Source organism: Oncorhynchus masou, chromosome 15, assembly GCF_036934945.1.
Source record: "Oncorhynchus masou masou isolate Uvic2021 chromosome 15, UVic_Omas_1.1, whole genome shotgun sequence".
Taxonomy (NCBI): Eukaryota; Metazoa; Chordata; class Actinopteri; order Salmoniformes; family Salmonidae; genus Oncorhynchus; species Oncorhynchus masou.
In genome coordinates this window covers 53,441,279-53,455,313 of record NC_088226.1, presented here as the reverse complement: position 1 = coordinate 53,455,313, position 14,035 = coordinate 53,441,279, and the positions used below count along the sequence as shown (strand labels likewise).

Sequence of the window (14,035 nt, the reverse complement as noted above, 5' to 3'; positions counted from 1 at the left end):
TGGATGGTAGGCAGCTTAGCCCCAGTGATGTACTGGGCCGTACGTACTACCCTCTGTAGTGCTTTGCGGTCGGAGGCCTTGTAATTGCCGTACCAGGCAGTGATGCAACCAGTCAGGATGCTCTCGATGTTGCAGCTGTAGAACCTTTTGAGGATCTCAGGACCCATGCCAAATCTTTTTAGTTTCTTGAGGGGAAACTGTTTTGGTGTGTTTGGACCATTCTAGTTTGTTGGTGATGTGGACACCAAGGAACTTGAAGCTCTCAAGCTGCTCCACTACAGCCCCGTCGATGAGAATGGGGGCATGCTCTGTTCTCCTTTTCCTGTAGTCCACAATCATCTCCTTAGTCTTGGTTACTTTCAGGGATAGCTTGTTATTCTGGCACCACCCGGCCAGGTCTCTGACCTCCTCCCTATAATCGGTGATCTGGCCTACCACTGTTGTGTCGTCTGCAAACTTGATGATGGTGTTGGAGTCGTGTCTGGCCATGCAGTCGTGGGTGATTTGAAAGAAGTGTCTGAGTTTGCTAGGTGTTGCTCACGGTTTGAGCAAGAAAACAATAACTGATTCGATAAATTAAACAAAGTGCTGTGCATAATCTATATATGAAGGACTGACATTTGCATGAATGAAGTTTGACAGTGAATGCTTTTGTTCATATATATTTGCACCTATTTATTTATTTAACTAGGCAAGCCAGTTAAGAACAAATTCTTATTTTCAATGACGGCCTAGGAACAGTGGGTTATCTGCCTGTTCAGGGGCAGAACGACAGATTTGTAACTTGTCAGCTTGGGGATTTGAACTTGCAACCTTCCGGTTACTAGTCGAACGCTCTAACCACTAGGCTACCCTGTAACCCTTGCTGTTAATGGGTCACAAAGCAGCATACAACTGACCTAAACGTTTGAAAATGATGAGTTCACTTTCACATAGCCTTAAAACGCATCTCAAGTGCAAGTGCACTGTTTAGCTCACATCTGAAGGCTGGGTGCATTTAGAACGTCTACTGCGGATCGCTAGAATATCCTAATGATTATGATCACACTTCCTCAATTGAATTATTATGGTGACACTATACTAAAGATGGTTTGGTATGGTTTAGAAACTTGGGTACAATACTCGAGCTATCAGTGTAGCCCTGTAATCGCCTGGACTATATTCATGCCTAGAAAAATAACTCCAGGCTTCCGTCATAACTGTTAATTTATTGGAAAAAAATTAAGAATTACAGGGAGTAGTTTGGAAAAACCTAATCCCATTGGAATAACAGACATTCTGGGTAATAATTACATAACCAACATTCTCTAGTAATACTAGTCCCATGCAAATAGAGCTTTGCCTAATTGTCTAAGAAAATTGCGGGGAGAGCAAACTCCAACTTAATCAATAGCCTAACTGTTAAATGTGCCTGGCTTTATAAATCATCCATATATATCTACAGAAATAAGACAGATCCTGCTTCTGTTGCCTGTTTGAGTGTTTGTTTAATAGCATACTGATTCCATGAGCACCAAGACTCATGCAACTGCAAAATGTCAGATCAAGCAATTTCACAGATTTGGCTGTTTTTAATCTTTGCTATGCTGTGATAACGGCTTTACAACTTGTTTTTCATTAGAACAGACTACTGTTGCTGTCACACCCTGACCTTAGAGAACCTTTTTATGTCTCGATTTGGTTTGGTCAGGGTGTGATTTGGGGTGGCTATTCTATGTTCTATTATTTGTATTTCTGTGTTTTTCTGGGTAGGGTATTCAATCAGGGACAGCTGTCTATCGTTGTCTCTGATTGAGAATCATACTTACAGTGCCTTGCGAAAGTATTCGGCCCCCTTGAACTTTGCGACCTTTTGCCACATTTCAGGCTTCAAACATAAAGATATAAAACTGTATTTTTTTGTGAAGAATCAACAACAAGTGGGACACAATCATGAAGTGGAACGACATTTATTGGATATTTCAAACTTTTTTAACAAATCAAAAACTGAAAAATTGGGCGTGCAAAATTATTCAGCCCCTTTACTTTCAGTGCAGCAAACTCTCTCCAGAAGTTCATTGAGGATCTCTGAATGATCCAATGTTGACCTAAATGACTAATGATGATAAATACAATCCACCTGTGTGTAATCAAGTCTCTGTATAAATGCACCTGCACTGTGATAGTCTCAGAGGTCCGTTAAAAGCGCAGAGAGCATCATGAAGAACAAGGAACACACCAGGCAGGTCCGAGATACTGTTGTGAGGAAGTTTAAAGCCGGATTTGGATACAAAAAGATTTCCGAAGCTTTAAACATCCCAAGGAGCACTGTGCAAGCGATAATATTGAAATGGAAGGAGTATCAGACCACAGCAAATCTACCAAGACCTGGCCGTCCCTCTACACTTTCAGCTCATACAAGCAGAAGACTGATCAGAGATGCAGCCAAGAGGCCCATCATCACTCTGGATGAACTGCAGAGATCTACAGCTGAGGTGGGAGACTCTGTCCATAGGACAACAATCAGTCGTATATTGCACAAATCTGGCCTTTATGGAAGAGTGGCAAGAAAGCCATTTCTTAAAGATATCCATAAAAAGTGTTGTTTAAAGTTTGCCACAAGCCACCTGGGAGACACACCAAACATGTGGAAGAAGGTGCTCTGGTCAGATGAAGGTCGCAAAGTTCAAGGGGGCCAAATACTTTCGCAAGGCACTGTAGGTAGCCCTTTTTCCCATATGTCTTTGTGGGAAGTTGACTTTGTTCATGGCACATAGCGTTTAGCTTCACGGTTTGTTTTGTAGTGTTTATTGTTTTGTTCAGCATCTTTTCTAATAAAAAGAAAATGTACGCTCACCATGCTGCGCCTTGGTCTACTTCACACAACAGCCGTGACAGTTACTTATAATTGATTTGTTGTTAATACTGTTACAAACAGGCAAAACAATTGTCATCTAACAGCACCTGTTTGTCACACATAATATGCACGCAGCTCTCTATGCCCTTCTTTTTCTCCTTCTTATTGTTATTAGTACAATTATGATCATGGTTAAAATAAGTAATGTAGGCTTTGTATAGCCTTGTATAACCAGAATTGAGCTGTAGGCCTAAGAGAGTGTCCTGTTTAGTCTTAATACCGTAACTTAGGCCTGTATTTCAATATTTAGGCTACTGTATCTATCATCTATCGTTTACTCTGTTCCAAATGGTCAGAAAATAATAATAATATTGTAATCTTAATAGCAACTGTTTGGCACACATAATATTTACGCAACACTTTCTTCTATACCCTCCATTTTCTTGATCTCCAGAAGTTTCCACAACAGTCAAATGTCTTCCACAGATCTGACTTCCCCTTTCCCTACTGAGTAACCAGTAAACATTTACCCGTTTTGAGTTTCTTTTTTATGTCCTCCACCTCCATTATTGGTCACATGCATGCAATGCTTACATGTTTAATGTAAAGAGAGCAAGGGTTGAGGGAATAGGGAATGTTTTTCCTAAACAAATGAGGGATTTCAGTAACAACTTTTCAAATCAAATTTATTTATATAGCCCTTCGTACATTAGCTGATATCTCAAAGTGCTGTACAGAAATCCAGCCTAAAACAGCAAGCAATGCAGGTGTAGAAGCACGGTGGCTAGGAAAAACTCCCTAGAAAGGCCAAAACCTAGGAAGAAACCTAGAGAGGAACCAGGCTATGTGGGTTGGCCAGTCGCCTTCTGGTTGTGCCGGGTGGAGATTATAACAGAACATGGCCAAGATGTTAAAATGTTCATAAATGAACAGCGTGGTCAAATAATAATAATCACAGGCAGAACAGTTGAAACAGGAGCAGCAGCACGGCAAGGTGGACTGGGGACAGCAAGGAGTCATCATGTCAGGTAATCCTGAGGCATGGTCCTAGGGCCTCCTCCGAGAGAGAGAAAGAAAGAGAGAAAGAGAGAGAATTAGAGAGAGCATACCTAAATTCACACAGGACACCGGATAGGACAGGAGAAGTACTCCAGATATAACAAACTGACCCTAGCCCCCCGACACATAAACTACTGCAGCATAAATACTGGAGGCTGAGACAGGAGGGGTCAGGAGACACTGTGGCCCCATCCGATGACACCCCCAGACAGGGCCAAACAGGAAGGATATAACCCCACCCACTTTGCCAAAGCACAGCCCCCACACCACTAGAGGGATATCTTCAACCACAAACTTACCATCCTGAGACAAGGCCGAGTATAGCCCACAAAGATCTCCGCCACGGCACAACCCAAGGGGGTTTCAGTCAGAAACAATTACGAAACTAAATGGAGGAAATTGTTTCATTTGTGTGTCTTAATTATTTAATCATACTGTGTGCTTAAAGCATCAGACAAGCTCAGTGCATATGTAGTTGGTTTTATTTAAACACATAGGGTGTGTCTGTCTCTGGAAAAATATGTTTAAACATGTTGACCAATCAATTGGTCGAAAGAACAGGATGACTCTCGGTCGACCAAGATTGTGGCTGCCTGCCTGTAGGTAGATAGACCCAGTGAGCCAGGGGTTGGAGCTCATTGTTGATACTGTGTGGGTAGGCTGGCTCAGATTAATATTTGTTTATTTACATTCGCGCAACACGCAGCTCCTTTGTCTTCACTTCCCTGGAAACACAAGTGTAATGTTAACCATGCGATCGCTTTGTTTTCTACAGTGGTTGAGGTGAATTGACCTCACAATAGTGGTTCTAATGTAACCCACTCTAGATGATCAACTATTCAATGGATCTCTCTGGAACGCTCATGTGTCTGCATCATGTCAGAGGTGATCCAGGGGTTGTTGTGGTCTGGGGGATGCAGCTGCAACAGAGGGCATATGGGTGCTGCCTCTGGAGCCCCATGATGCTATTGGTTGGATTCGTTAGCCTTGAAGCACCTGCGCTCTGACATCTCTTACTCCTACAGGGGGAATCTCTGTAACATCCTCAATGCTCTCTAGCTCCATAGTTCTCTCCAGTAATGAAATCCCATGTGTGGCTTCAGGGTTTGTGTGTGTGTGTGTGTGTGTGTGTGTGTGTGTGTGTGTGTGTGTGTGTGTGTGTGTGTGTGTGTGTGTGTGTGTGTGTGTGTGTGTGTGTGTGTGTGTGTGTGTGTGTGTGTGTGTGTGTGTGTGTGTCTGCTCGCGTGTACGTCTGTACCCGCATGATTGTGTGTTAGTGTATTTTGTGTGTGTGTGTCATGTGTTATATATTATGGGATTCTCCTTCAGACTTTGTGGAGTAGCTCAGGGAGTTAGGGACCAGGGTCTGCTCTATCACAGCGGCTTCGTCCTACTTATCCATCCACCCACCTCTCTCTCTGCAGAGGCTCTAATCTGTTCTGTGGAAAAAGCTTGTCTGTGCATCAGACCTTCACAGTCTGCCTCTGAACTTAGTAGGTTAGTCTCTCCCACTCTCCCCCTCTCTCTTTTTGTCTCTGTCTTTCTCTGTCAGGGTTTCTTCAACTAACTAACTAGCTAGGTCTTGTGTTTTGACAGAAAGCTATTCCTAAACTTCTCAATATATTTTAGAGATTGACCCTATATGACCTTCAATAGGACTCCAATAGGCAATTTAGGATCAGTCTAGTTCAATATCTTAATCATTTTAACATTTCAGATTTCACTTGACATATTGATCAACGGAATTGCTGAGACAAGCAGATACAAAGGACTTTACTCTAACTACTGATCACAATACCCTGTGATAACCTCAACTGCTGATCCTCATCTACTAAGATGAAGAGGTGGCAAGAAAAAAAGAGATGAACAATACGAGAAATGAATAAGACATGAAAAGATAGAGCGAGATAAAGTAAGGGATCCCAAGCTCTTCAATCACAATGGTTGACAACATGTCCTTTATTGTGTCTCATCTCATCCCCTCCTCATCGTAATTAATGGATTCACAAAAATGCAAAGGCATCACCGGGTCCTGCGGTGTCTCTGCCTCTGACATCTGACGTGTTTAACCTGACACTGAGCTGTAATGAGGAGGCTACTGGTCTCCTCTTTTCCTCGATTCCTCCACTACTCTTGTTATTCCTGATAAACAGCCTTCCACCCTCTCCTCTCTCCTCTAATTTTTATTTAGTTTCAGTCTGATAAAAAATACATATTTAGGTTTTATATTATTAAGTTTCAGTTTTAATCTAGTAGCCTACGCGTGGGAGGCTAGGAGCCATTAATGTGATGTAGGCCTATAGTTTTTTGGGGGGGATGTCACTTCTTGCCACTGGGGGACAGTAATACATAAGGTTATGGGCCAGGACCAAAGACTTGGATAGACATAACATCTCTGTATCTGTGTCATGATGGTGTCTGTGGGCAGAGCCATTGAGGCCATTTCCATCATGAAATAGTCAATTTTCTTCTTCACAAGTAAAATTCATTGGCTGATCTGTCCTGATGACCCGACTGCCACAACTCTAACTGGGTCATCAGGTCATGCTGACCGGATCATCAGGAGGGATCAGCAAATGAAGTTGGAAGTCCCGCCCAGTTGACTAAATCAAAATGGCTAAAGTCCTCAATGGCGCTGCCCATGCTAACACATTCTATTGGCCACTAAAGGACTCCATACAACTCTATGGCCAGGGCATAGGTTTGGTTAGGTTTAAATTATAAATCAATCCGAATGTGACTTGGATTTAACCCCTTCAGTGTTAACAAAAAACAACTGCAACAACAGCAAAAAACATAAGCAATACAACACTTCTTCACCAATCTATCAGTTCACAGCCAGCCAGCTTGTGTGTGTGTGTGTGTGTGTGTGTTTCTCTTCAACCTAACAAGATTTTCTGATTTATCTTCAAGAAGACTGCGTTCCAGAGAGGTGGTCGTTCGGTTTCTCAAACAAACTGATTTTCTCCAAGAATGCTTAGTATACAGAGACAGAAACCAGATCCAGTGCCACAGGACACATCTTGAGATATACAGTCATGCTGTCTTAAAACTTCTTTGGGATAGGGGGCAGTCTTTTCACTTTTGGATGAATGGCATACCCAGAGTAAACTGCCTCCTACTCTGTCCCAGATGCTAATATATGCATAGTTTTATTCATATTGGATAGAAAACACTTCGAAGCTTCTACAACTGTTTGAATGATGTCTTAGAGTATAACAGAACTCATATGGCAGGCAAAAACCCGAGAAGAAATCCGATCAGGAAGTGGGAAATCTGAGGTTTGTAGTTTTTGAACTCAGCCCCTATCAAATACACAGTGGGATATGGGTTATTTTGCACTTCCTAAGGCTTCCACTAGATGTCAACCGTCTTTAGAACGTTGTTTCAGGCTTCTACAGTGAAGGGGGGCCGGATGAGAGCTGTTTCACTAAGGGGTCTGCCAGCAGCCTTGTTCTCAGTCACGCGCGTTTCACATGAGAGGTAGCTCTCGTTCCATTTCTTTTTCTACAGACAATGGAATTCTCCGGTTGGAACATTATTGAACATTTATGATAAAAACATCCTAAAGATTGATTCTATGCTTAGTTTGACAAGTTTCTACGACCTGTAATATAACTTTTTGAAATTTTTGTCCGATTGGACCTGAACGCGCGTTTGGATTTGTTTACCAAATGCCCTAAAAAAAGAAGCTATTTGGACATAATTGATGGACTTTATGGAACAAATCAAACATTTATTGTCGAACTGGGATTCCTGGGAGTGAATTCTGATGAAGATCATCATAGGTAAGTGAATATTTATAATGCTATTTCTGACTAATGTTGACAGCGCATGGCGGATATTTCTTTTGGCTGTTTTGGGCTCTGAGCTCCGTACTCAGATTATGCTTTTTCCGTAAAGTTTTTTTTGAAATCTGACACAGCGGTTGCATTAAGGAGAAGTTTATCTATATTTCCATGTATAACACATCTATATTCATCAACATTTATCATGAGTATTTCTGTAAATTCATGTGGCTCTCTACTGAACGTAACACGCCAATGTAAAATGAGATTTTTTGGATATAAATATGAACTTTACCGAACAAAACATACATGTATTGTGTAACATGAAGTCCTATGAGTGTCATCTGATGAAGATCATCAAATGTTAGTGATTCATTTGATCTCTATTTGAGCTTTTTGTGACTCCTCTCTTTGGCTGGAAAAATGGCTGGGTTTTTCTGTGACTTGGTGGAGACCTAACATAATCATTTGTGAAGCTTTAGCTGTAAAGCATTTTTGAAATCAGACACGTTGGCTGTATTAACGAGAATTTTATCTTTAAAATGGTGCCTAATACTTGTATGTTTGAGAAATTTGATTTATGAGAGGGGTTGGATTGAAGTTTGCTCCCAGAGGATTCAGTGTGCATGTGAAGTGCTCATGTAGCGACTTCAGGAGGACCTGTGCCAACTGTTTTGCAATAGTAGTTGACTGTGTGCCTCAAGATTGAGAAGGCACAACACCACATCAGACAGCGGCTGGCTGTCAGATTGAAATTGTTCGGTGTGGATTGCGAACGGCATCAGCAACTTCACAAGCTCTTCTATCTTGACAGAGTCATGCTTCTTGCTCGCCCTCTGATTTCTTCCCTGTTAGCTAGTGAAAGTGATGCACAGGCTAGGCCTATTTGAACATTTATCCGCCAGATTCGGAAACTTGAAAACCTCATTAGAAAAAAAGCTTGAAAATACCGTTTGCTTTTTGCACAAAGTTCATTTTACTATATTTTAGTTAGTTTTGCAGTCAAAGATACTAGTTTCAGTATAGTTTCAGTTTTTCAAATGTTTTTCATTTTTATTTCAGTTTACTAAATTGTTTTTCCAATTGTAGTTTTTATTTTATTTTCAGTTTTTGTTCACTATAATAACCTTGCCTCCTTCTTTCACCAACCCGCTCCATTTGACTTCCTATTTAATCATTTACAGTGCACTTTGGAAATTATTCAGACCCCTTCCCCTTTTCCATATTTTGTAATATAACAACCTGTAAAATGGATTACATTTTTTTCCTAATCAATCTACACACAATACCCCGTGACGACAAAGTGGAAAATGTTTTTAAAAGATTTTTGTCAAAAATAAAAAACTGAAATACCTTATTTACATAAGTATTCAGACCCTTTTCTATGAGACTCGAAATTGACCTTAGGTGCATCCTGTTTCCATTGATCATCCTCGAGATGTTTCTACAACTTGATTGGAGTCCACCTGTGGTAAATTCAATTGATTGGACATGATTTGGAAAGCACACACCTGTCTATATAAGGTCCCACAGTTAACGGTGCATGTCAGAGCAAAAACCAAGCCATGAGGTCGAAGGAATTGTCCGTAGAGCTCCAAGACAGGATAGTGTCGAGGGGAAGGGTACCAAAAATGTTCTGCAGCATTGAAGGTCCCCAAGAACACAGTGGCCTCCATCATCCTTAAATGGAAGATGTTTGGAACAACCAAGACTCTTCCTAGAGCTGGCCGCCTGGCCAAACTGAGCAATCGGGGGAGGAGGCTAGGGTCATGGGTGACCAAGAACCCAATGATCACACTGACAGAGCTCCAGAGCTCCTCTGTGAAGATGGGAGAACCTACCAGAAGGACAACCATCTCTGCAGCACTCCACCAATCAGGCCTTTAAGGTAGAGTGGCCAGACAGAAGCCACTCCTCAGTAAAAGGCACATGATAGTCTGCTTGGAGTTTGCCAAAAGGGACCTAAAGGATTCTCCAGTCTGATGAAACCAAGATTGAAGTCTTTTGCCTGAATGCCAAGCATCACATCTGAAGGAAACCTTGAACTAACCCTATGGTGATACACGGTGGTGGCAGCATCATGCTGTGGGGATGTTTTTCAGCGGAAGGGACTGGGAGACTAGTCAGGATCAAGGAAAGATTAACGGAGCAAAGTACAGGGAGATCCTTGATGAAAACGTGCTCCAAGGCACTCAGGACCTCAGACTAGGGTGAATGTCCACCTTCCAACAGGACAATGAACCTAAGCACACAGCCAAGACAACATTGGAGAGGCTTCAGGACAAGTCTCTGAATGTCCTTGAGTGACCCAGCCAGAGCCCGGACTTGATCCCGATCGAACATCTCTGGAGAGAGCTCAAAATTGCTTAGCAGCAATGCTCCCCACCCAACCTAACAGAGTTTGAGAGGATCTGCAGACGAGAATGGGAGAAACTCCCCATATACAGGTGTGCCAAGCTTGTGGCATCATACCCAAGAAGACTCAAGGCTGTAATTGCTGCCAAAGGTGCTTCAACAAAGTACTGATTCAAGGTTCTGAATACTTATGTAAATGTGATATTTCAGTTTTTTATTTTCGATACATTTGCAAAAAAATATACAATAACTATTTTTGCTTTGTCATTATAGGGTATTGTGTGTAGATTGCTGAGGGAAAAAAATATTGAATCAATTTGAGAATAAGGATGTAATGTAATAAAATGTGGAAAAAGTCAGAATGCACTGGATGTCAGTGAAAAAGGCCGTCTAAATTCCATGGATCCCTGTGGGATTCCTGGGTCAGACATCACAACCCACCACTCTAGGCCAGCTTCCCGGCAGAGCTGGGCTCAGAGGCTGAATCACACAGCTCAATGTGCTCCTCAGTTCTTTTGATGAGAGATTTTTTTTAAAGGTCATAGTTAATCACTTTAAATCAGGCTTAGAGGAATGGCTATCTGTGTAAGCAGGTTCAGGGGTGGGTGGGTGGACGGACCTCACGACATGCAGACCAAAGTGCTGAGCAGAATTCTTTGCCATTGTTTTAAATAGCTAGTGAGCTTGGCCATTCAAACTCGAAAGTCTTTACCTGTGTACTCTCACACAAATACTTTCATGTGTTACTTTCATCAACAATACATCAATATTTCAAGTCATTGTGCTACATAATTGTTTGTATTAAACTCTCCATTCTCTCCCATCTCGTCCCTCCTCAGTTATGTGGGCCGTGTTGTGGGTAACGGCCTTCAGGCCCAGAAAAACAACCCAGAGATCAAGGTCCGCAGCATCGACCCCATCCTGGTGGGAGCTAGAGACAGACTAGAACATTTCAAACGGGTATGTCTCACTACCACTGTTTCTCCTTCCGTTTGACATGTGACTATGTGACTGTAAACTTGACCACTGATGACACCAAAATGTCAGTTACATACCATTCTGATACTTCTTCTGCAAACTTAATCATATTACTATTTCAGGTTTGGACAGAAATGTTGTATGAGGACAAGTGTTGGAGTTGTATTCAGGGCAATTATCTGCAGGCATAAGGATGTATCACACATCTCTAGTATGCAAACAGCTGTGTGTCTCAGGGCCATGCCTGTTGCACTATATTATCGAAGATATTGGTAACTAACCCAAGATATCACAACGGCATTGTTTCCAATGGGAGCAAATGAAGCATAGTGGGCAGAACAAGCAAGGAGGTGGGCAAGGCATGTGTTTCCATATTTACGTTTGGGAACAACTTTCTGTAAATTGTGTGTGTGTGAAATACAGTGGGGCAAAAAAGTACTTAGTCAGCCACCAATTGTGCAAGTTCTCCCATTTAAAAAGATGAGAGAGGCCTGTAATTTTCATCATAGGTACACTTCAAATATGACAGACAAAATGAGAAGAAAAAAAAATCCCGAAAATCACATTGTAGGATTTTTAATGAATTGATTTGCAAATTATGATGGAAAACAAGTATTTGGTCAATAACAAAAGTTTATCTCAATGCTTTGTTATATACCCTTTGTTGGCAATGACAGAGGTCAAACGTTTTCTGTAAGTCTACACAAGGTTTTCACACACTGTTGCTGGTATTTTGGCCCATTCCTCCGTGCAGATCTCCTCGAGAGCAGTGATGTTTTGGGGCTGTTGCTGGGCAACACGGACTTTGAACTCCCTCCAAAGATTTTCTATGGGGTTGAGATCTGGAGACTGGCTAGGCCACTCCAGGACCTTGAAATGCTTCTTACGAAGCCACTCCTTCGTTGCCCGGGCGGTGTGTTTGGGATCATTGTCATGCTGAAAGACCCAGCTACGTTTCATCTTCAATGCCCTTTCTGATGGAAGGAGGTTTTCACTCAAAATCTCACGATACATGGCCCCATTCATTCTTTCCTTTACACGGATCAGTCGTCCTGGTCCCTTTGCAGAAAATCAGCCCCAAAGCATGATGTTTCCACCCCCATGCTTCACAGTAGGTATGGTGTTCTTTGGATGCAAAACAGCATTCTTTGTCCTCCAAACACGACGAGTTGATTTTTTACCAAAAGGTTATATTTTGGTTTCATCTGACCATATGACATTCTCCCAATCTTCTTCTGGATCATCCAAATGCTCTCGAGCAAACTTCAGACGGGCCTGGTAGTGTGTTAATGATGGTAGGCTTTGTTACTTTGGTCCCAGCTCTCTGCAGGTCATTCACTAGGTCTTCCCGTTTGGTTCTGAGATTTTTGCTCACCGTTCTTGTAATCATTTTGGCCCCACAGGGTGAGATCTTGCGTGGAGCCCCAGATCGAGGGAGATTATCAGTGGTCTTGTATGTCTTCCATTTCCTAATAATTGCTCCCACAGTTGATTTCTTCAAACCAAGCTGCTTACCCTATTGCAGATTCAGTCTTCCCAGCCTGGTGCAGGTCTACAATTTTGTTTCTGGTGTCCTTTGACAGCTCTTTGGTCTTGGCCATAGTGGAGTTCGGAGTGTGACTGTTTGAGGTTGCGGACAGGTGTCTTTTATAATGATAACAAGTTCAAACAGATGACTTTAATACAGGTAACGAGTGGAGGACAGAGGAGCCTCTTAAAGAAGAAGTTACAGGTCTGTGAGAGCCAGAAATCTTTCTTGTTTGTAGGTGTCCAAATACTTATTTTCCACCATAATTTGCAAATAAATTCATTCAAAATCCTACAATGTGATTTTCTGGATTTTTTTCTCTCATTTTGTCTGTCATAGTTGAAGTGTACCTATGATGAAAATTACAGGCCTCTCTCATCCGTTTAAGTGGAAGAACTTGCACAATTGGTGGCTGACTAAATATTTTTTGCCCCTCTGTAACTAAATTAGTCATTGCACTCCTTCTAAACGACAAAGGGTTAAGTCTATAACGTGTACTCTGTTCGTAACAGATTCTAGTTTGGGGAAAAGATTGAATTGAGATCAACTGTTTCATCGAAGGAAATAAACGGAATGTCAGCCAAGTTTAATCTCACTCCATTTTCTCATACTTCCGCCACTGGACTTCCTCACGTTACAATATTTGGTGTTGAGTGGAAGTTCCATTCAGATGCTTCAAATTTATACATCCTGTGAGACATCTGGCTCCTTCTTCTGTCTGTGATATTATGTTGGTTGATGTCTCTGAGTTAACATTGGACCTGGGCCTACTGTACTTTCTGTCTGGTCACACGCTCTCATCTGGACCCATGGCACTGGGATGCACCAGGTCAAAGGTCACAGATGGCGTGTCGTCACTGAAATGGTGACTGTAATGCCTCCAGGGATAGCTGCTCCCCATCATGTGAAAGAGGGAATAAGAGGTGATGGATAGACAGACCGATGTATGCAGAGTGACACACCCATGGTAAAGGGAATAGGGGAATTCACATCCTTTCCACTTCGATGCTGTTCACACCAGTCATGGTAAATAGCTTTGTGTGTTATTAGACATGTTTTTATGCCTTTTTTATTGCTCGGTGCTCGGTACAAATCAGGCCATTGGAGGGGATTCAGACGTGCGTCTCTGGAGGACTGAGAGAGAGGAACAGCCATCCAACTAGCTCAAAGGCCTGTGGACATGCCAGACAAATCTGACCAAACTGTCCTTGTGGACCCATCACAGATACTTAGATAGATATTAAATCAGCCAGTTGCACCCCTTAACCGCTCAGGCATTCACTGGGGCATTCACTATGAGAATGGAACAAAATAACCCACCAATGCATCATAGATAAAGACCTCAATGCAAAGCATCTTAGATCATGGAGGAGGCTGTGGGATCAGCGAGGCAGGAAGGAGGGGTCACACAGTGTTCTGTATGTTTTATTCAGTAAATTATTCTAATCCTGTCTGGCTGCGACCTCCTCCCTCCTCCCCCTTCCTCTGCTG

The 14,035-nt window shown here is 42.2% G+C and overlaps 1 protein-coding gene across 1 annotated transcript in view; it reads left to right on the top strand.

The window, feature by feature from the left end:
• Window positions 1-14,035, top strand: part of LOC135556879 (glypican-5-like) — a 140,282-nt gene that overhangs the window by 68,674 nt on the left and 57,573 nt on the right. The window contains exon 7 of the mRNA XM_064990296.1: window positions 10,878-10,998. Within this exon, the coding sequence (XP_064846368.1) occupies window positions 10,878-10,998 (121 nt within the window). The remainder of the gene's footprint in view (window positions 1-10,877; window positions 10,999-14,035) is intronic.